Source organism: Peromyscus maniculatus, chromosome 17 (genome assembly GCF_049852395.1).
Source record: "Peromyscus maniculatus bairdii isolate BWxNUB_F1_BW_parent chromosome 17, HU_Pman_BW_mat_3.1, whole genome shotgun sequence".
Taxonomy (NCBI): Eukaryota; Metazoa; Chordata; class Mammalia; order Rodentia; family Cricetidae; genus Peromyscus; species Peromyscus maniculatus.
Window position 1 is genome coordinate 43,914,555 of NC_134868.1, and position 24,870 is coordinate 43,939,424.

Below are 24,870 nucleotides of genomic sequence, written 5' to 3' on the forward strand. Positions count from 1 at the left end.
ATGCAGTTGTGCTCTCACCACAGGGGTTCAGAGAAGGTATCTCATCTGACTTTAGAGATGGGAGGCTCTGTGAATGACTGTTTTCTTTTATTATGTTTAATATGCAACATTTACTATATGTATTGTTCTAAGCAATGGTTATCATAAAAGTATCTGGCAGCCAATACTTCACAGTGACCTCTGAATGTAACCCTCTTTGCTTGTGCCCCTTGGGATGGGGTGGGGGGGCAATCTGTGTTCATAGCATTTGTTTCCTGGAAGATTGCTAGGGAAAGACAAAGGATGACACCACAGAGCGATAGCACCCAGAACCTTAGTGAATCAGTGGCTGGATAATCCTTAAGCGTTTTATATTAGGGGAAAAAAGGCAATGCAATTTTCTTCTCTGAAAGTAAAGTTTTTTTCCCTATTATTGAGAGAAAATAAATAGAAGAATACAGTTAAAATGTGGGAGAAAGAGCAAAACAGCATAGTTCCATAACAGATACAGAGTGTCCTTCAAAGCCTTCTCAAAGAATCCCCTGTACAGTGTAATACTGAATTACATCATTACTTTGAAGGCTTTCTTAAGTAGAGGTGATTGATAATACTCACCAACGTATGATGAACTTTGGTATCCCCCAGTCTGGCATAATCAGCATACTAATTTGATCCGCACAAGTATTTCTTCAGCCATTTTTTTGTGTTTTAAGTTCCATTTTTTTTTTATTTAAAATTGCAATGCACATGACTTATCTGGAGCTATAAGTAATAATCAAGCCCTGTCTCTAAAAAGACCCCATTTTGTAAGGAGATAGATTTTAGGTATTGATAGGTATGGCTATTCAAAGAGAGGGGCACGTGGTCCAAGTACAGCTATAGCAATTAAAATCCCTTTTGGAACCTCTGAAACCAAGAGAGTGTTCTGTCGACTTTTAAACTTTTTTTTCCTAATTGGCTAGAATAGGAACATGTTACTTCAAAGATATTTAGTTATAGTGAAATCAGTTCAGCTATTTTAAAAAAAGAATATCGCCTTTTTTCTCTCTGCCCTGGAGTATTCAAAAAGTCTGCAAACACTGTCTGTTACTTTGTGGGTTTCCCAAATATAACTTGGATAATTATCCTCATATTTGGCTCATTAAGCATTACATGCTTTTGTGAATCACTGAAGTATGACAGCGGCCCAGCAGTTGAATGGTTTCCTAAAAGACGTGGAGAAAGCTTAACTGTGTTCTAGTAATATTACCTTCAAGCCTATAGTCGTCAATTGAGGATATGCTCTGACATATAATTAATCTACCTGAAGACTGCTGTATTCTGCCCTCTAATAGGAAAAGAAAAAGAAAAAAAGCAACAGAGTCTTATTTGCAACAAGCCCAGACCTTCAGCCAAGCCCAGGGTCCACATTTATCTTTGAGGTTGGTGGTGTATCCTGCAGTCACAGGAAAAGCAGAACATTCTTCAGAAAGTGGCTCCCGAGTACTTGGATGCAGAAGTTATAATATGTTAGGGGACTACCTCATCAATCTCTCCTGGTTCCCCAATATAGACTCTGGCCCAAGCATGCAATGGGAAGCTAAGTGGATCTTTCAGCAGTGGATTCTTCTGCCAGTGTGGCAATTGTTTTAGCCAGGATTAGTGTGAGGCCAGGATGACATATTTTGTTTTTACAGTGCTTACATTTTAATCTCAGAAGAATCATCTACCAGAATTTTGATCTTAAAAAAAGTATTTTTCTTGCTTGAAGAAATTTTTTTGTTGTCCAATAAAATAGAATTTATAAGGAGGTATAAATGGTTTATCTTATCTACAATGGTTTCGTATGACTATTCGGATCTCTCCACCCTTCCCCACCAAATTCAAATGTAGCATATGGTTGGTGAACATGCTTCATTGGTGTTGTGTGTTGTTGTCTTTCCTCTTCTGATGTCCAATCACTTCTTCTGCTTTGGGTTTGGTATGTTTTTCTCTGACCCTCTTGAATGAATGCATATGAGATTATTTGTATCCCTCATTGGTCAGCTTTTGTTGCATTTTATACTAGATTTCACTCTGCATTGGAGTATCACCTGGAAAAATAATAAGTGAAAGAAAAAGGAAAACAGGCTGGTGATATGGATCAGTGGTTATTAGTATTTGCTGCTCTTCTGGAGAACCTGTGTTGGGTTCCTAGCACTCATACTGTGGCTCCCAGTTTTCTCTAGCTCCAATTTGAATGGTTCTGATACCCTCCTCTGGCCTTCATGAGCAGGTGGCATACATGTGGGATGCAGATATACATGTAGAAATGTCAGCCATACACATAAAAAGAAATCAAAACAGAATTAGAAGTCATCTTGTAAGTTGTACTCTGATAGTCAAAACTGTTCTCTGATTCCTGATCCCTTAATTCCACACCCCCCTTTCAAACTGTTCCTGCTAGGGTCCTCCCTTATTTCTTATCCCAAGTGCCCCAGAAGCACCCCTTGTTTGCTAGTGGATTCAATGGCAGGTAAGCAAGTAGGGTTACTGTCCTTTGGATTCTTTTTATGCAATGAAAAATACATATAAATATATAAAACAAGGGTTATGTATGTTTATATATGTGAAATTCTTTCCCAAAACATGGATGCAGTCTTCTTAGTCAGCTTGAGCTTAAACACAGTATATTTTCTAGGACCTGGAGGAACAATGGGTCAGAAGGGTCACTGACAGGCCCAGCTGGCTGCCTTGCAGATTGCCATCTTTTAGTATCCTCAGTGTTTGGAGAAAACAGACAGATAGGAAGCTCTTTTGCATCTTCCTAGGAGGAAGAACACTGTCCCCATTGCTGAGATAGTCACCCTCCTACATAGTCCTATTCTAGAGGTTACATCTCTGAACATCAGCCTTTTGGATGTTGGAATTTCAACAAAATTCAGTTCATATTATCCAATAACTTTTTACTAAAACTCTGAAAAAAAAACTAAACTATTTAAGCCTTAACTTATCCTCCATATTTTTCATCGCAGACATTGTTTTCCATGTATGAAGTGGTTAGCTAGCCTGTCTCTGGAATTTTTTCCCCCATGGTGACCTGCTTACTCTTTTTATCTGTCTCTGAAGCTGTTGTGTAGCCTGCACAGCCGGGGGCATCCCAGGGAGCTGGGAAGGAGGAGAATGGTAGACAGAGACAGAAGACTCTGGATTCATTCCAAGAATGAACACTTTTATTTTCCCACTGCTCTTTATATATTGTTTAGCTGGCTACTAGATTTGGCATTGCTCGATCAAACAGTATCTTTTACTTCCTCATCTGAATCTCTCCTTCAGCACTTCCCTGGAAACCGTGTCTTTACCCACTTGAGATCTTCCTTTGCTTTGCTCCGGAGGACATTCCGCCTAAGATTTGTCTAGCCTGTGTAGTTCTCTGCAGTCACGGGGCCACATCTGGGTCAGGGTTCTAGCTTGGGAAAGGAATTGCAGACCATCTGGCCCGGGACACTGTTGCACACTGTTGTACCATTGCACACTATTCACTTTGAGTGTTGGGTCAACAGTGATTCTTAGGGTCTGCCTGCTGTGGTACAGTCTCCATATGTAGGTACTTAGCACACTCATTTCTAATTTATGGTTCCAATGTTAAATCAGGACACCTAGACCTCCTCTGAGGTCAGCCATGAATTCTGTCATTGGTCTTCCCTTTGGTATCTAGTTCTAGATTATTTGAAAATCAAGACTAAGGAAATAAACTTACATATTTATATAGAACCACGTTTGGACAATATTCAGTCTCATTTTCAAGTAATAATACCTGAGATTTTTTGTACTGTTGTTTTTTCTCTAATTTAATATTGGGGATGACCACAAAAACTTCATCTGATAGGAGAGCATTGGATCCCATTAAAAAACCAAATTTGAGAGACAAAATAATGCAATCACATCAACATCCATTTTCTCTTTCTTCCGTATTACATAACAAGTCCACACTTAACAAGGAAATCTGGGGATTCTTGGGCCTTACCACACATTTCTTCCAAAAGTCACCTCTAGATCTTAGCAAGAGTTTCATTCCTCCTGGGGCACATTGACCCATTTGATTGATGGTTTAATATCTTCCCTCAAAGTACCAACTAGTGCTGGCTGTTTCTTTTAATTTCAAAAACTGTTCAGTAGTAACACAGGTCATTACTGATCTCCTGACCCAGACCCTGGATGCCAACAAAATTAAGTGCTTGCTATGAGTTAGAGATAACCTGCAGGCTATCAACCTATTGGTGATGAATGGTACACTATAATGGCGCCGCAATATGCACATGGTTGTCTGATTCATATTCATTGGTACATATAGGAAGGGTGCTGAGATGGCGAAATAATTGAATCACATAATGCAATTAAACTTACTCTGTTAGAGTGCTCTTTTACCTCCATTCTTCTTGCTGACACTATGCATATCAGACGTCACCCCAGTGCAGTTATGCTCATTAGCTAATACTAAGTTTCTGGAGTATGCAGGAGGCCTCTTGTTGTTGTTGCTCTTACAACTTTTTATTTGAGTGCTCTGTAAGTCAAATGCCACGTTCTCAAGGCACAAGTTCGGGGCTTCAAATAATGTACATAAAGCCCTTTACAGAACACATTACAGCCGATGCAAGTAGCCTTACTTTTCTAAGAGCATCCAGGGCCACAGAATTGGTCATTGGGCTATAAGCCTAGATATTACTTTTTAAGGAACAAATAACATTTTCCCACATGTAGAGTGCTCCTGAGTACACTGGGACTTAGCAGTTTCTTTCTCGCAAACAAAGCAATAATGTCCAGGATGCAACTCTACCTGTATTCCATCCTTCACCATTCACCCATCTCTTCATTTATCTTTAATGATTAATATGCTAATGATAATTCCTGTTAGAGATGAATGCCCACTATATAGCCTACGATGTCTGAGTTCATTTCTTGTGACATGTATAAAATGTGCACAACAGTCCACAGCATAAATGATTCCCTTTATCTGGGAGAACACAGAAGCTAAGGTAGGTTAGGGAATCTTGCCTAGGATCACAAAATGAGTAAGTAAGTCTGGGTTTAGTAATAACTCCTAACTCCAAAGCCTACACTCCTCCTGTAACCCGGGTACAACTTGATAAAAGATATTAGAAGGAAAAAATATTCTTTTTTTTTTTCAAGACCAGTTGAAATCTGTTTCTGACAGCATCTAGCATAATTTGTAAAGGAAAGGAAAGAAATGAAGCCCCGTCTATTGTACAAGTTCTCCATCCCAATCATATAACTGTCAAATCAGGACAGAGCTTCTATTATGGGACACTAGTGCCATGCAGTATTGTTGTTTTTACAGAACACTGCATCCCAGAAGGTTCAACTGTGTCTGTGTTTTCAGAAAACTAACAAAGGAATTAAAGGATTTCTTATGAGCATCAAATCTCCATTGTCACAGAGATGTCTTAGGTGACTTTTCAGAAGTGACTTTACGGTGCCAAGGAGGACATCTCATTAAGAAATGCTAGGCAGACACTGCTGCTTTTTTTTTATGAAATGTCCATATAAAACATTGATTTCTTTTTTAAAGGATTTATAGTGTTCTATGTATAGAACATTCTTTTCTCCTAGAACTAGCAATCTGTTAAAATTTTTGTGACAGAGCACCTGAACTCCTGATTGTGATAATATGGTAACATAGATTTCCTTTTTTATTTTTAAATATGATAACAAATAGATTAATGGATAGAAGGAGGTAATATAGTAAGATGTTACTGCTGTCAAGTGTCAAGTGACATTCTCACTTGTGTTTAGGTTATACAGATATAGTATATTTAAAAATATAAAATAGAACATTTAATGATAAAAATATCCCAACATCCAAAAGAAAGTAAATGATAATTGTTGTTAGATGTTTTACTCTTTGATGTAGTATGCACTCAAGAGTTTATTAATTGATTTTTTTTTACATATTGGTGAAAGTATTAAGGCAACTCTATAGTTAAAAGGGAGGTTTATTTTGTGGGGTAACTTACAAGTAAAGGGTCCGGGAGAAGTGAGGTGCAGTCCAGCGGTGTTCTCTGGAGAACTCTGCTTGGTCTACCTCCAGTAGCCAGGATCCAGGAACCAACAGAGCTGGCACATCCAGATTTCAGGTCTTAAGGGTGCCTGTGACAGTTACCGGAAGCCTCAATGGGGATAGTACCTCCGGGTCACAAGTGGAACAGCTACCCACTACATTCCCATATTAACTATTATATATCCCATGATTAAAGCTAGTGAGAATGAAGAAAATTCAGAATTACTGTTCAGTTGTCATCTATGAAGTTTTATGGTCTTCTTGAAAATAAAGTGAGCAGTGTATCCATTGTTTATACTATATGTTGCGATGATGATGGTCTCAATGTTTCCTCACACTTTCATTTATTTGCTTATTTATAATTTTTAAAATTTATTCAACAAACTTCTGTTGAGTCTCAGAGCTACTTGGCCACTGGGGATATAAATAATGAACACCATTCTCACGTCCTTTACTTTCAGAGAACCTATTGTCTAGACTGGGGGAGGATGCAGTGATACATATGAATAATTAAAGAGCAGGGTAAAGTACAGTAGAAGGAAAGTGTGATGTAGCCAACACAGAATTTTTGAAGTTCAAGTAGAGCTTCACATTAAGATGTTCAGCTAAGCTGAGCCTGAAATACATGAATGAAAATTAAGCAAAATAAGGCAAATTAATATTCTGGGCAGAAGGAAAAGTATATACAAGTATGGAGATTAAGTGTGCTTAAATCCCTGGAAGAACCGAAACAGTCTCTATAGTTTTCATTTATTGAATATTGATTCATCATGAACTTGAGAAGCTTTGGGCACAATGCAGGAGATATTATCAGCAAGAAACCAATCCTGAACGGCTTGGTCAGTTATGTTGGAAAATAAGAATGTTGCCAAAAAGGTGGTAGTGTTTAAAGAAAGAGAAGTGTGTTTGAGTTACACTCTTGCACAGTTCATGCTGCCTTGCAGTTTCTAGGAGGATTAACGGAGGACCCACAGGAAAGATGAGAGGAGGTAATTACTATAACTGGTTACACAAAGACAATGATGGTGGTGAGCAGGAAGAGAAGAGAGGGATGGAGAGCTGATGCTAAGTCTGGATGATGCTTGGGAGAGAGAATCACTACAGTTAGTGATAAATAAAGGGAGGAGCAAAATAGACAATGATAAACATTTTCTGGAAGTAGCTACATAAATATTTAAAAGTACTCGTGTGTAACTTAGTGTCTTAGAGTAGATCAAAAATTTCAATATAAACCATATCATCAAATATTAGCTACCATACTTGATTTTGTTAAAATGTTTTAGATGATTATTTTCTGGGCAAATTTTCTCAATATCTACTATAACTATACTTTGTATTACACCATCAGAAGGGTGGTTCTGCGAAATTTGGAAATTTCTTTATCAGTTGTTTATAGAGAGACTATTGAAATGGCTCTGAATCTTGGAAGTCTTTGACAAATGACGTTAACCCTGGGCGTTAGATGGCTTCCTACATAAAGCAGGTGATGTAGATTTTATCTAAGGATATCTACTACATTTTTTTCCCATGTCTATGTAGCAGGCAAAACGTTCTGTTGAACCATGTTGCAGCCACTTCACACTGGAGTTAATTTTCAAATGCTGGGACTCAGTGGTCACCATCTGAGTGGGTATGATGTGACCTGACCTCTGATGGAAACAGATTTATTTCAATAGGAATTTAGTATTTGTTCCTTACACGTCAGCTTTTTCCCTTTTGCTTCTTTTTGTCATTATAAGATTGAAAGTCCCCGCTGCATTTTAGTGCACAGAACATAAAGCACAAAGCTCCCCTTGAAAGGTAATTTTCCAAGAACAAATATATATATATATAAGAATGCTGTTGATTGTTTGTTTTTCTGTCATTCAATGTTGCATTAAAACAACATTTTTCCCTGTAACTATGAATGGCCTCTCCCTTAAAATCTGGCAGATATAAATGCAACACAGCAATATTTTGAAAGTAAAAACTTCCTCCAAACCCCACTAGGTTTTCAGAAGAAGTTGCATACTAGTCAGCTGCACACAGCAATGCGCAGCAGTGTTGATCATTGGAGAGAAGAGTAACCAGTGAATATATTTTCTCACCTTTCTTCTGTTGACTTAAGTGATGATGATTCCTACAAACCACTTGATCTGATTATTTTTCTTTTTTTTCATTAAGGCAGATTCATTTACTTCATCCTTGATTCATGGAATGTACAATTCTAAATAATATTGTTTGCATTCTTATTGTTGTTCTGCAATTTTTTCTCAGTAACCTCCCCCCCACCCCCACCCCCGCCAACTATAAGGTCATTGTAAGAAGTTACTATGTCTTGATTTGAATCCTCAGAACCTAGACCATGATTTGATCTTGATAGGAATGCCAATAGATGTCCTTTGAAGAAATATGTTTTTGAATAAATTAAGGGTAGAGTGCTAATTAGGGAATTACAACTATACCTTTATAAATTCTTAATTTGAATTTCTTATTTCAGGGAACTGATAAATGGCCTTAGTAATCTCCTTACACTTTACAGAGTTGAGGATCTCTTCAATGAACCAGTATGTTGGACTGGAAGTCTTTGAGATTAGCTGCAATGCCATGCAGAAGCCACATAGATGCACTTATTCACATCATTTCCATTTTTATTAGATGCTGAGAAGGCAGGCTGGTTTAGGAATTCAAAACTAAAAGTTAGGAACAACAGTCTGTGACTGGAGAGATGACTCAGTGGTAAGAGCACTTGCTGCTCTTCAGAGAACCTGGGACCACACAGAAACATCTGTAACTCCAGTTCCAAGGGATCTGATGCCCTCTTCTGACCTCCACAAGCATCAGGCACACACATGGTATACTTTCATACATGTAAGCAAAACACTCATATCCATAAAATAGAAGTAAACTGATCTTTAAAAAAGTAATCTTGGATTGGGGCCTAGGAGAAGTCATTTCATAAATTGTACTAAATAGTTTGTATGTAAAATTCTACCTGTCTCTATCTGATTAACCATGTGAAAACAAGTCACATTTGCATAAACAAAAGAGAAAACCCAGCCCTATTATGTTGTCCTTTGAATTATGTAACCCGGTATCCCTAGTGTGGTTTTCTGCTCTGGTTTGCATATGGCCAAGGCCCAATATACTTGCAGACCATGAAGAGAATTTAAAATTCATCCTAAGGTAGTTTGCTTTCATTTGAAAATTTCAGAGAAGGGGGTTCTTGATCTTATAAAATCTCCTATTTATTGTTTGTCTAGGGAAGTCAATAGTTTTGAGATCTGACCAACAGGATATCTATTGTGCTTATCAAGAATTTGCAAGGCTCCTATGAGCCTGGTGTTGTGACAGTGTGTATTTATTAAATGCTTTACAGTGTGTTTTCAGAGTTTTAGACTTAAAATAATTATATTGATGTGAATACATATAAGTAGCAAGAGGTAAGAAAATTGTATAAGCAATAATATTATAAAGACTCTGAGATTAAAACTGAAATACGGTTTACAAAGGAAATTGAAATACTATTTACAAAATTCAAAGATAAACATCCAAATACATTCAGGAATTGACATCAAAGGATTATAATTTAAATTATTTTTCCTTTTCCTGATGATGGTTATGATAAAAGTGAATGAAGTGAGGCTGGAGAGATGACTCAGTTGTTGAGAGCACTGGCTGCTTTTGCAGAGGACCTGAGTTTATTTCCCTGAACCCACATGGTGAACCCCAACCATCTGTATTCCAGGGGATCCTATGCCTTCTTCTGGCCTCCATGGACACCAAACATGCACATGGTACACAAACATACATGCAGGCAAAGCACCTACCACATAAAGTAAACGTTTTGTAGTATAAATAGTGATTGAAGTAACACATGGTATTTATGTGACATTTAATCATCGTATCATCCCATTTTTGCCTTCGAAGAATGTGTTTAAGAATGAGAAAACAGAACTTCAGCCAGATGACACATTTGATGTCAGAGTTACCTAGATGTGACTGGGTGACTTCATCCTAAAGTCCTTTTGGTGGTATGATTGCTCATTGCACTTTGAAACTGATACCAATATGGTATAAAAACAAGCATGCTTTGGAGATAGAAAAGAAAAATATGAAATATATTTAAATGTAATACCCTTTCAAGTAAATGTAATAATAACAGTTTAGAATTTCTCCAACTTCACAAAACTCTATTTAACTTATAATCTATAGATAGTGGTCCTGTGCTTGATCAGTCCCGGCTTGTGATATCTGTGGCCTGATGTGTGTTCAATTCCATTGCTTTACTTTATATTTTAAGACAGGGTGTCATGTAGCTCTGGCTGGCCTAAAACTCATTATTTTGCTAAGGATGGCTTTAAACTTCTGATCTTCCAAACTCTCCCTCCCCAGGGCTTGAATAACAGATGTGTGCTAACACACACAAACTCAGTCTGTATAGTACCAGGAATTAAGAGTAGGGCTTCAAGCTTCATGCACGCTTGGCAAGTATTACTACATGACTGGATCTCAAGACCCCAATTCCATTATTAATGATACAACACATGAAAGCGTCAAATAGCTAATAGTATTGCCTTTGCCCAGCATTTTCTGAGGTTTACCAACTTTTAACAATATTCCTTATGTTTTAATTGGAACTTGATTCTTAAATATTCCTGCTTAAGAAGGAACCTTTGTCTCCAGATGATAAATTGGAAATCTTTTCCTTATATTATTCTCACAGGGTGGGGTGTGTGTTTGTATATATAAATGTGTGTGATGACAGGGATAGAATCCAAGGCCTCACCTGTGTTGAGCAACTGCTCTCGTCATTAGCTGCACCCCAGCGCCTGACTGCATTATCTCTAGGTTCAGTGAGGATGACTCATAAGTTAAATACATTCAGGTGGTTACTTGCTTTCCCCTTGAATCATTTTTTTTTCTTATAACCTCCTCTCAACTGTGTCCATAACAGCTGTCCTCATTCTCACTTCCTGATCAACTGACAGGATATGTGTCATAGTTGATGGCAATGGTGAGGGACACACAGATGATGTCTGTTTTCATATCCTCTTCTTTAGATTCTATAAATTATGTACAGTCACCCTACTGCTGGCAAACACTAAATGACAATATGAGACTGAACTGAAATGGAATTATTATTGGTTGGAGCTGAATTCCTGAGTTCAAATTCTGAATCCACCATTTTCTGGCTTGTATGAACTCCTACAAGACATTCATGACAAGCGGTCTTTCATATGCAAATTGGAGTGATCTGTTGTGATATATTTGATTACACTGTGTGAAGATGTGTCACTGTGATTGATTTAATAAAAAGCTAAACAGCCAATAGGTAGGCAGCAAGGACTTCTGGACAGAGAGAGCTCTAGGAAGAAGAAAGGCAGAGTCACCAGCCAGATGGAGAGGAAGCAGGATGGGCATTACAGAGTAAAGGTAACTGAGCCAGGTGAAAGAATGTTGATTAATAAAAATGAGTTACTTTAAGTTATAAGAGCTAGCTAAAAACAAGCCTAAACTATCAACAGAGCATTCATAATTAATAATAAGTTTCTGTGTCATGATTTGGGAACTGCTGTCGGGACAGAGAAACACTGGCTAATCCTATCTCACTTGGGAAATCTGTCATGAAGGCTGAATGATTAGCTCTGAAGAGGCTTGCACCATCACCTAAAATCACACAGTAAACAGGTCTTATTTTTGACTTCTACTCACATACTTTCCAAGTTTCTTAGCTTACCAGAACAGATAACAAAATAATGACTCAGTAGCTTTCAAAATCCTGTCTTCTGTTTCTGGGGGTGAGGTCTGCTGGTGTTGGAGGAGCTGTCAGCAGTTTCTCTTCAGACCTGTGTTCCTCTTTGATTTTTCCTTGTGGTCTTCCCCACAGGGAGCCAAGAGAGAAGAGCTGTTGAGAACCACAGCTTTTATCAGAGATGGAAAGGGTTTTTCAGAAATTTCTGTCCGTGGCTCTTTGGCTAGACCAATGTCTTACCGTGCAAGTGTGTCAACAGAGCAGAATGACTTCCAGCATTTACCATAACCAGGATGTTGAGGAAAACAGTTGGCTGGCATTGGTTACCAGTGTTTGACATATCAGATCGTAAAATTTTATCACACACACACACACACACACACACACACACACACACACACACACACACAAATGGTAGAAGATGTACCAAGATTACAAGTATGTTTACATTGAAGCACAAATGCTTTTCATTCTGTTTCCATAGAATTATTTACTAAAGTAAATGACCTATTCCACCCTCCCACAGAAGAATAGCAATAAACTTCGAAGACCCTAAAATAATTTCCACTTCCTTTCATGTTGCTCATCATTTTCTTTCCTTCCCTAGTTTTGTTTGTGCATATGTGGATGGTTGTGTGTGTACATGAGTGTGCAAGCCTGTATGTATGCCAGTGTGAGTGCATTGAATTTATGCCTGTCTGTGGAGGCCATTAGTCAATCATGTGTTATTCCTAAGGAGCTGTCTACCTTGTTTCACTAGACAGGGTTCCTCAGTGGACTCTGGAACTCACTATTTTAAGGCCAGCTAGCCAGAGATCTGCATGAATCTGCCTCCTGAGCAAATTAATAATGTGTGACACTTTTAGGTGGGTTCTAGACATTAAACTCAAATCCTCACACTTGCAAAGCAAGTATTTTATCAACTGATCTATCTTACCAGCCTCTTCTCTTTTCCTTGAAGAATTGCCTGGTGGGTTCCTAAAGAATGTGTTCCAAACTTCTAGTACTGCTGACCAGGAGGGTCATCTGTGGATCTGGGAAGGATCTGCTTGTCCTGCGGGTCTGAGAAGGCAGGCAGACTGGCAGTTGGGACACAAAGCCATCTGCTGGAAGATGTTAGCATGGCAGGTTCTTCTTGTCTCAGGCTAGAACCTGGTCAAGTGAAGAAATGAGAATGGAGATGGTGGGAGTCATTCAAAGTGCAGGCAAAGTCAAAGAGCACTCCCAGCTCTCTCTACAAAGCAAGCAGAGGAAGGGTAAGAGGGCAATAGCTGAGACTCCACTGTCATTCACTTCAAATATTTATTGAAGCATGCTGGTAAATGGTAAAAAAATACAAATCTATACTTGTGATCTCTCGAGTATAGATCTCTAATTGCTTCTCTTACAAATCAATTGTTTTATTCTGTGTATTCAAGGATCCTGGATTTTTTTCTTTTTCTATGTAGTGCATGAATTGAGCGATGTTTCAATAATATCTGAGATTAAATATTACAGCCTGCCTCCCTTTTCTGTCTCTTCTAAACATTAAGATCCACTGATTCTTAAAGGAGATCTGTGCATAGCCAGAACATTTACCCTCAGGCTGCTTCATGTACTCCCCTGCTCCCTATCTCTGATGAAGGCTCAACTGGTTTCTTTATCTAAAGGGCATCTATTAAAATGGAAGGAAGGAAACCTAATAGTTTTTAGATCTCCCTATGTTTTATGTGTTGGATATTTAAAACTTGATTTATTGTATAATCCCCTGCCTTTGTTTTTTGACATTTTACAAGTGTATTCTCAATATTTGCTTAGCATTTGTAATATCTCCAGCTACTCTCTTATAGTTCCTTCAGATATTCATACATTGTTAGCAGGCAAAAATGCATTGGTACAAATGTATCTCTGTGTCTATTTATTCACGCTCCCACCCTAGGTGGGGGAATGCTGTGTATTCTTATCAATTACCCTTTCATGAGCAATAAATTACTTTGAACAGAGCTCAAGCCCCTTGTGGGAGTGTGAGCATTTGATGTCCATATAAAATCTTTTAATGCCTTTATCATTTCCTCTAATGTATGGATTTACAAAAGCCTGTGGGGACTTGGTATTTATTGAAAATGGAAATTGGCATAAGAAGTCAGTAATAAAGTAAATTAATATATGATCTATTTTACAAAGACCATTGTAAATATAATTTAATACATCACACACACACACACACACACACACACACACACACTGATATTCTATTCTGGAAAGGCTGTCTCCACCTGTGATTTGATATATATAAAATCAGTGACTTTATTGTAATTTTGTGAAATATAGTTCTTGCTCCTTTTTAAAATACTTATTTTATGATTTTTAAAAATTATTTCTAATTGCTCACATAGAAATTAGCCCATCCTTTTCAATTGCATTGGATAGCTTGTAGTATCTTAAACTCATTATTAAAGGCTGCCTTCTCCCCTTAATTTGACATATTTAGCAGAAAATAGTCCTGTTTAGGAGAATCAGGCTATTATTATTTTTGATTTGTCTTAGTGGCAAACCTTGTTCATATGTTCCCATGGCAAGGAGTCATTTCCATAACTCACGGTCCAGTCCTCTGTTTGTATCCTTATGTAAAAGAATTCTTGAAGTACAAGCCTCTTTGTACCTTTTAAAATATATTTGTGGGGGGATTGAGAATTTGTATATGTTCATAAAACAGAACATTAGTTATGCTTGCCTCTAACAATGCTTACTGATTTTGGTTTTAACTTAAATGTGAATAATGATATGTAGCTCTGTTCAAAATTGATGACAAGGGGAAGGACAGGCTAGACTGTGAGGGGCTCGACCTTCACTTGATGTTCTCGTAGAGGTTGGATCTGATAAGAGAGATAGTTCTTGCTAGTCCGCAATTTCATTCTAAAGACCCTGTTGGCCTCCAGCCTCTTCCAGTGAAGACTGGGCCTTAGTATTGTAACTGTTTCCCTCTTTGTTCTTATGTTGGACTGCCCTTTGGAAGCCAGGAGATCGTCTCATCCTGCCATCTCCTGATTGGTAGGCACTCACACCTGACCTTCATCTTGTGGTGCTTGCCTGGGACTTAAGTCCACACTAAATGTAGCAATGAGACATGAGAGCAGTCTCTACTGTGGTTTTCCTTTTCCTAGAAGTGCATGAGCACTCCCTAAAGTTAGCATAGAGCCATATCTATGTGTTCTCTGAAGAGATGTCATTAGCACTGCTTAGTTATTTTCATGATTTGTTTCATCTGTCAGTCTTGATAGTACAATATGTACTCCCCTGATAGAGCATTATGGGGGGGGACAGAGAATGAATAGAATAGAGACTCCCCCATATTAAAATGTGGTAAGTTGGTAAGTTACCAAAAAGTACTATACAAACCAGCAGTTTCATACGTAAACCAAGCAGGGAGTTGGAACTTTGAGAAATTAGTCCCCTCCACCCTCATTCACATATGCTGAAAAACCACATGTACACTCTATGTTTTTCCCCAAGGTTTAAGGCAGTTTGCAATCCTCACTGCCTATGAGATAACCGTTAAAAGGATAACTTACAGCTACTTGTCTCAGTTATTTCCTCAGACCCTCAGATTCTAATGGAATTTGGGAGTTCTCACATTCATGCTTTCATTTGTTCAGCCATATGTAGTTGCATCCCCCCAGGGGGGGGGGTTCTATTTTTTGCTAGGCTGACTTTTGGAAGATAACCCCTGAAGCAGATCTTACAATCATGCTGTATTGACAGTGTTTCAGCTCAGACTTCTTTTAAGCTGGTGTGGATTCATCATTGCGATCTGATGTGTGAGCTCTGGCTACAGGCTGCGTTCTGATGTCCTCTTCCATTTTCCAGGAGCCGACAATGGTGAAGTTCTTCCCGACTCTATCCCTTCTGCCCCTGGAACACTGCCTCATTTCATAGAGGAGCCTGAAGATGCCTACATCGTCAAGAGCAATCCGATTGCACTCAGATGCAAGGCCAGGCCAGCCATGCAGATTTTCTTCAAGTGCAATGGCGAGTGGGTCCATCAGAATGAGCACGTCTCGGAGGAAAGTCTGGACGAGAGCTCAGGTAAGGGGTAAAGCAAACAGAAGAGAGGCACCCACGCGAGGCACGTCCTCAGATCCTCACCTTGTTACTTAAGTGGTGGGGGGAGGGAGGAACTTAAGAAACTTGCCATCCCCTTATGTGGATTAAGTTAACATGACATCATCTTAGGCATCTAAGACAAATGATCTCATCTTTCAGTGACCTGACAGCTCCCTTTGTTGTTTATTCCAGTATAGTTCAGAGCCATTTTTCATGTTCTGCATAACTTCAAACATTCTATGAAGGTAATATTCCCATTAGAAATAAAACCAGACAGTTGCTGTTTCCATTTTACAAATTCTAAATAATTTTGAGACAAATATTAAATCTTTCATCAAAGCCACTTTAAGCAGCATAATTTCAATCACTTTTATCTTTCCTCCTGGATGTTGCTCTAATGTCTATATTCTCCACAGCTGGTGGCTTCTGAATTTTTTTTCTGAAGCTGTTTTGATTGTTCAATAGTGATATACCCAGAACTAGAGCAAAGCATTCTGATGGGCTTTCAATATGAGTAGATTTTTAGGATCATCTTTATTAGTATGGCTAATTTTGCTGATAAATGATGAGAATATGACCACACTCAACTAAAGTTTACTGAGTACTCAAGCTATGGAGCCTTATCTAGAGAGGCATTAGTTCAGTACTGACAATCATTTATTGGGGTACATAAGATTATTGACTTCTAACAGATAAGGAATTGGAGGCTCAAAGAGATCTTAAATGTGCATGAAGTGTTTGGACTAGGTCTCAGTATATTTTTTTATAAGAACATTCAAATATTTTTAAAAGTTTGGTACTTATTTTATTTTATTTGAATGTTTTACATACAAGTATATATGCATACAATGTGCATGCTGGTTACCCTAGTAGGTCAGAAGAGGGCATCAGATCCTCTGAAACTGGAGTTAAGGATGGCTGTGAATTACCATGTGGGTGTTGAGAACCAAACCAGGGTTGTCTGCAAGAGCAATAAGTAATATTAACCACTGAGCCGTCTCTCTAGCACAATATCAGAGATTTCTTTTGCCTGCTCTTGAGACTCTTTTCCACTAATTGGGTTGCCTTATCCGGCCTCAGTATGCTGGCTTTTGCATTGTCTTTTTGTATCCTGTTATGTGGTGTTTGGTTGTTGTCTCTTGGAGGCCTGCTCTTTTCTGAAAGGAAATGGAGGGGCATGGATCTGGGGAAGAAGGTAAGTGAGGGAGGCTGCTAGAAAGAGTGGAAGGAGTGGGAAATGTGGTTGGTATGTACTGTATGAGAGAAGAATCTATTTTCAATAGTAATAAAAAATTAATGAATGATGAGTAAAAATTAAGCATACATTTTTGAAAAAGTTGGTTTTATATTTCTGCATATGACAAAAAGGCATACATGCTTTTGAACTTTATTTCCTCTTCAAACAAGTTTAAGCTTATACTGACCCTATATTATTCTTTTTTATGAGTCCTGATTTGGTCAGTTAACCAGATATTAGATTTTGAGAAAGTCAGAATGCCTTGGTATAATTAGAAAGTTTCAAATGAGCTCATTGTGTTAAATGTAATGCTGATAGTCAGTGCATTTTAAATCTTTTAGAATATTTAGTAAAAAGAAAGATATAGCTCAGATGGGTATTCTGTGAACATATGGAAAGGACAAGACAAATATTCCAACAAATACAGTATGAGTGAAGTTTAAATGTTTTAAGAGAGGTATGTAGCATTATGGATTCATGGAATCCCACTGGGATTTTATGGAAGGGACATTACTGATCCAGATAGGCATCACTGATGATGTACTCTATAAAGGTATGAAGCAGCTTTATGCTATAAAGGTCATCATCATTAGCCAATGGACAAAAGCTTCATGTGTACACAGTAAGAAATTTAGTTTGTTTGAAATGTAATTTTGCTAGTGTAGGAGAATGACAGCAGATAGAGAATGCGATCAGTGAGGTAGAAGGCCTCAAAGGCCATTGGATGAGAACCACACTTGGGTAGATGTGTTAGTGGTCATGATTATGTTGCAGTGCAAAGGTGTAGTGACTAGAACGTGCTTTCCGGGACTAATCCTGCAGAAAGGTTGGAAATGGCAAGGAAAAGCAAAAGTGAGGAAATTTGGAGACCTAGATAACTTGAGTAAGGAAAGAGAAGTCAGATGTTTAAGTAGGAACTAGATGCCCAGGAAAAAAAGCACTTTAGTAGCTATGAGTTTAGGACTATTTAATAACATAGGACATCAGAGTTGATTGGATAAATAAATGAATGGAGACAGACTGATATCAATTAACCTTTTGCTAGGAGAATGGTGTAATTAATCCAAATTACATTGACAGGGAGAATAATCCAGAGATGGTTGTTGGGACAAGCACAATTTGAAATGCTTATATATTTCAGTAAAGAGACAGAGGTTTGAGTGTTGACAGAGTTCAGAGGCACATGGGTACATTGGACAATTATCAGTAAAGAATGAAGGTATAGAGATGGAGGAGTTGTCAAGGTAAATGGGTGTGTGAATAAGAAAAACATCTAGGAGCTTGTCATCAGAAGCCAGAAGGAAGGAGAGCCCCATCTGATAGAGAATTAACTGGAGTATTCATAGTTCCCAGAGGAGGTTGCTCAAAATGATCTTCAGGAAATATTCTGTCAATACTGGAAAAGGACAAGAGTGAAAGCATGCATGTACACATACACACACGAGAGAGAGAGAGAGAGAGAGAGAGAGAGAGAGAGAGAGAGAGAGAGAGAGAGAGACAGAGGGAGGGAGGGAGGGAGGGAGGGAGGTAAGGGAGGGAATGAAGGAAGAAGGAGGAATTATTCTCATGCAATTAACTTAATTAACTTGGGATAAAGGGATTAAAAGTGCAAAATTCTGGCTGGTGCAGAAGTACCAGAAATGTTGCACATTCTTATTCTTTTGGGATTCAATAAGAGTAGAAGGTGAACACTGCCTGCCTTGGATATATGTCTTAAGCCCATGGCATGCTTGGTGCAATTCTGGAATGTAATAGAGGAACAGTGGGACATCTCAGGAATCATGTAACAGGTTTATACTTAAATGTCTGGGACCAAGAGGTACAGGTAGTTTGTGACATAACTACATATAAATGCTGTGTTCATTTCTAGCATATTCTTCAACACTATGAGCAATTTCCCCTACACATTCATATGTTCTTTCAATCAAAATATTTACAAGTTCTCTTCATGATATTAGGGTGAATTCCATACATGAGTTATAGTTTTCCATTATGAATCTGCTCAGGGTTTTGTCCACCAAGAGTAAAGCATCATATATATTCTGCTGGGATTTGGTATTCCTGACCCTTTCTATTATCTTTTTGAGAGACATTTCTTATTCTATGTCAAGTTTCTTATATTCTTAGGCAAAATTTCTAGAATTGTGAGTATAGTTTCCTTGAAACAAAGATTTATCATAATCAAAGTTATGGGAAAAATATACTTAAGTTTCCTATTTTGAATCCCAAACTTGGGATGTATAAGGCCTTATTATATAAACTTGCTGGTAATGGTTGAAACAGAGACAATATAGACCTTCTTTAGAATTTTGCAGGAGAACACTAAGATATGGGAACATTAACAGAAGTACACCCAGCACATAAATGGTGGCCTACAAATGTCAATGGATTATGAAGCATTGTTATGTCCGATGAGACCTCAAATGCCAGCATCCCATTGGGGCTGTATGACACATTCTAAGGTATCCATTCCCTACATTGGATAAACTGCTCCAAATGTAAGGAGAATGTTGTCAAATGATCAGCCATTTTTATACCACTGCTTGGAAATCTTATATCTATCCTCATTTAACATCCCTTTGGTAAATATAGCAAGCTAATTCAATAATGCACCCTTTTGTAATTTCACAACATTCTGTTTGTTATTATTTCCTGCCTTTCAAATTGCTAGCATTGCTAAGCTACTCCTTGTCTTGTAGAAAGCATCATTGATGTTGATTGTTGATTATGTTTTCTTCTAAGTAAAAATCTGTCCTCTCATTCTTTTTTAGGCCAATAAAAGTCATATATTTCAGAGTTATCATGCAGAACAAAAATTCATAATTGACAAAATCAGGAGAGATTACATGTGCTAGTTTTTTTAATGCCATTGGAAAGGAATTTAAATCTTAACAGTTATTTCTTTGAAAGAAATTTAGTAAGCACAATCTTTTTGTCCAAGTCATTTTGGTTGAATCAATAGGAAATAACTATTGCTCTTTAAATATTTTTCCTGTGTTGTTAATGAAAATTGCCATTTGCCACACCCTGTGATTCTGTTTCCTCAGTTCTGTATTAATACTAGGATTAATATGTGTGAACAGTGGCAAGGAGCATGTAGATATTTATCCCAAATCAATACATTAGTACAATTAAGCTTAGAAACAAAATAGCCAAGGTATTGAAAATTAGGAGATGCAGTAACTGTCCAGGGTTCTCCTCAAGAAGTAGCTTCTGTGGCTGGACTACCCTTCAGACTTAATGGATTTTGATGAAATCTGCAAAATAATCCCTTACAATCCAGCAAGACTGAATGGTCCTGAGAGGCCAAGGACAAGAGACACCATTTGGCCAGAGGCACAGCAGGAATGGTCCGTGTTCTGTTAAATCCCTGTATGAAGTCACTCTTGCCCCGGTTTTGAACATGTTTCCCAATTCCGAACTACTAGGATGGGTATGCCTTTTGGTTTTTTGACAGATGGTCCTTATTTCTTCAAGGGTATGGTGGGAATGCATAGGATCTGAGTGTACTGAGAGTAGGCATCGAATCTTTTGTGTTTCTGAATTGGAAGCAATAAGTTCTTTCCGTTGTTAAAAGCTGCAAACTGCCTTTGGTCTTTCTGGTAATTTGGACCCGTCATCTAACTGTTCAAATAAGAAGAAAAAGGATTGTGTGTTTTCATGCAATTTAGCTTGGAAAACCCTGAGCTAGAGTTCTTTCCTGCAGAAAGTACAATTTATTTGACATGAGTTACTGTGTTTTCACGGACATGGCTATACCTCTTAGTAATGTACACTCTCAGTTCTCTGCATGAGCCAAGGGATCCTCTCTCATTTGTTCTGCCTCATTTCGTTTGGAAATATGGGACTCTTCTTCCTTGTGTTTCACTTCTGTTAACATCTGGAAGCATCAAATGGAGGAGTAATCCCAACCCAGGAATCATGCCTCTGTGAAGTGGGTAGTACATTCAAGTAATACAGGAATGAAGGGCCTTCGTGTATCACGTGAACATATACCACACAACACCACAAACACCAAAACCAATACACATCACACATCTTCATCTCCACAATCAATGTTATGTTGCTTACAGAAACTTCTGTTATCAATAAGCCAAACCATTTCTTTATTGCTCAGTAAAAAACATGAGGTTTTTTGATTGTTGTTTTTTTTTTTTGTTTTTTAAATAATGTTTTATGGTTCTTACTTATTTTGCCCAAGAGGCATCGAACTTGACTCTGTGGAATGCTGTGTATTTGAGTGTGTCTGGAAAAATGTCTCAACTTGGCAAACTTTTTTTTCTTTGTAAAGAATATCATTTCAGGCATCTCACTCTATGTTATTCCTCTTTACACACTGGAGCCTTCCTCTTGGGATAAAAGGTAAATGGATTGTACTGAGAAAAGGAAGAAGAGTAGAAATAAATGTGTATTAAATCTTTGAGTTTGTATATTAGAACTTGGCTGTGCTGGTGATGAGGATTTGAATATGGTACCTTCCAGGAAAACTATCGATGTACAGTTGCCTTCAGTGAGTCACAAATCACCAAGGCACCTTAGGGAAGCATACATTTGAGCCCACAGAACATAGAAAGAATCAATCTCTGGAGTGTTTTGCTGGCATCTGTGGGTTTAGAGCTCACTTCTATAGAAACACCCTTACTCACCCCTCTGTATTCCATCTTGTTCATCACTGCTTCTCGGAGAAACTGACATATTCTTAAAAGGTCTGTAGACAATCATTATGAATTCCATCTGTAACATGTATTGGACCCTGGAGGACTTGTCTCTAGTGTCTAATTTAACCTTTCCTACAACAACACAAAGTTTGGACACCATTTCCCCCCAATCTATCTTTGACAGTGCTAGAAGCAGATTCTCCCTTCCTGACATGAGCCCAAAACAATTTAGCACAGGGTCTCACTGTGTAGCGTACCCTGGCCTGGAGCTTGCTGTGCAGCCTATAAGCACTTGGACCTTGTAATCCTCCTGTCTCTGCCTTCTTTCAGACCCCAAATTCTTGAACAATTGTTTTTGGATAATCTTTCAGTCTTTTCTGTTCACATAGCATTAAGTTGTATTATTAAGTTTGAATTATAAAGATCCCAAACAAAATGAAACACAGTCAAGATTTCCTTATGGTCAAGAAAGGAGGTATGGATGTTAGATGATGCTTAGATGTATTTGGAATGTAGCTGTTCATTAACAAAGATCTCCATTAGACAGTGTGTCTCATAGTTTCCCTTCATGTTTCTCCTGGTATAAAATGTAGTAATAAATATATCTACCATCACTTATTTGAAGGTTAAAGAACTTAATACATATGACTTGTTTAGCCCAGTACTTGATATACAGAAACATTAGCCCCAAAATAATAACAATGTGGTATTTTAAAACTTTTTTAAAACTTCAAAAGTGACCAATGATTCAAAAATCTACTGTTACACTTTGACAATTCCAAAAAGATAAAAGATTAATTCATTAATTATTTGACTTCATTGAATAATAGTTTACTATTTGACCATTGGCATGGCTGACACATATCAAATGTCACATGTTGTGAACTTAGGCTACAAAGAGGTGATTTTCATGGATGTAGGAAGAGAAAATCATTGGCTAGGGTATTAAAATCATGATCCTGTTGTCAGAATATAATATGGCATAGAAGTAAGTCCTGTATAAGACGGTGTCCTCTAAGTGACCCCACCAAGTCTCTGACGTTTTTCCTTCTTGCTATGATCAGACAACACCATCAAGTTAATTTGCTTGCCTCTGCCAGACACCTCTGAGCTGATTAATTCTAATCTCTGGTGTGGAAGAAACTGGAGAGCTTGGGTGTATTCTTCTTTTCTGTACTTAAGTCTGAACTTGGGGTACTTCTGCAGAATACGTGATGTGCTTATTATCCTGGGGAAGCTAAAGAGCATTCATTAAGCATAGTGCACATACACATTCAAAGGATGGAGGTTTTTTTTTGTCAGAATATATTTTAATCTTGTTGCTGGGATGAGGAGGCAAAAGACATTTAGCCCTAATTACTCATCTGCCAGTAAAATGAAATATGGTTCTACCTTTTAATTATCTATATTTAATTTACTATTTTTAGTAGCAAACTGTCTTAAGACAGCTAAGATCACCCAAGACATGGAATTATATTTTCATGACATTTTTCCCCAGAGATTTCTAATTTCAAATACGTGGGGGAAATCCATGTGTTCCTAGTAAGCAGGAGAGCCCTACTGCACAAACTAAGCTTCACATTGAGTGTTTTTGAGCCTTCAAGACTGACAGAGAATGGTACTCCGACCCTCAAGAAGCCTTTCCTTGTCCCAGGTGTGATCTTGTAATATTCTGAAGTTCTGATGTCATGGAAGATGTCACATTGAATTGGTGGGACAGCTGAAAAGTGTGGTCTCCTTTCATTGGGCAGCACCTTGATAGGCTGCTTGTCATGACACTCCAGCACTTGTCACAGGGGCAGGCATGGATGGGCCACGCCATAGGTTCATTTTTCAAGTCAATATCTTCCACTGACTTTATAGTATCTTGGATTCATTTCTTATATTATGATGCTTCAAACAAAGTTATTTTTAAAGCCTTGATAGAATAGTATTAGTAAAGGCAAAGGGCATAGCACCATTATAATAACTAAAATGGTAATAAGTGATGATTCAAAATATGGGAACACTTTCTATTGCTCATGCACATTTTTAGACTCTAATCTTAGACCATAAGAGATAAATAGAAAGTGTTGCCTTGAGTAAGTGATGAAGGTGACTTGTCCAGGAGAACAGATGATTTATTGACTACTCAGAATATGGAGGAAGAAGGTGAGGTCACCTCAGAGCTGTCTGTCTGAAAGGCTGAGTTCCCAAGGGCTTGAGGGTCAGTAGAGAAAGCTCATGGATGCCAGAGGCTGATGCCTCTAATGAAGACCTGGGATCCTTCCCTCCCTCTAAGAGCTGAGCAAGGCCTTGTTACTCATGAAATTATTTTGCTAAGGTTCTTTGGAATTTTTCTGCAGAAAGCAAAATAATCATTTATCTGGTTAGTTTCCATATAATTATGAAACATCACCATCTGGAAAATGAAACATAGAGTATGCGGAATGTGGCTAAAACTACACAAGAAAACAGGTCCAGAGTTTCCCATAAGGAAAAAATGCCACTCAAATCAAGGTCACTAGGCAATTGCCACTTGCATGTGATATGGAAAATGGAAACGTATTAAATGACAAAGAAGGATTTTATCTTTCTTTTGGGATGTGCTTAGTCTGTATAATAAGCTGAACATCCTACTCCAGAGAACTTCGAGTGAGAGAAGGCAAGCTGTGGGGGTGGTGAGCACTTGGGAACTATGTGGAATCCCTCCCCAAGCGCCCATCACCAGGTGCATCCAAGAACTGGCTGCAACAATAACCAGGCAGGATGCTAGTGATGGGCTTTGTGCAAGTGTGATAATGAGCTGAAGATAAAAGGCAGGAGGACAGCTGTTAGGAGGCACCAGGCTGTCGTTGGCATGGTTCTGAATGTTAAATACTACTCCGGGATTCTTTATGTTCTACGCACCAAGTTTGGATCTTACAGTAAGGTTGTGTGGCGCTTTTATTGAAAATTTGCCAAATATAAATCATTTTAATTCTTTTCCTCTTTACCATTTTCCCCCCTCCCTCTTCACTTGACCATTTCTCGGGCTTGAATTCTGCAACATCTACCTTCAATTAGTTTGAGACTTCTGCAACTTTTCATTTCCCAACAGGATTAAGCCTGTTAAAAGCAACTAGTGTTTTCCTATCTGATAAATAAGCAGATTACAGCAGTA

The 24,870-nt window shown here is 38.1% G+C and overlaps 1 protein-coding gene across 9 annotated transcripts in view; it reads left to right on the forward strand.

The window, feature by feature from the left end:
• The window catches only part of Unc5d (unc-5 netrin receptor D), a 557,233-nt gene that overhangs the window by 302,554 nt on the left and 229,809 nt on the right, over positions 1-24,870 (forward strand). For all 9 annotated transcript variants that reach the window (XM_006994386.3, XM_042262551.2, XM_015987869.3 and 6 more), the window contains exon 2: positions 15,597-15,815. In XM_006994386.3, coding sequence (XP_006994448.1) covers positions 15,597-15,815 — 219 coding nt within the window. The remainder of the gene's footprint in view (positions 1-15,596; positions 15,816-24,870) is intronic.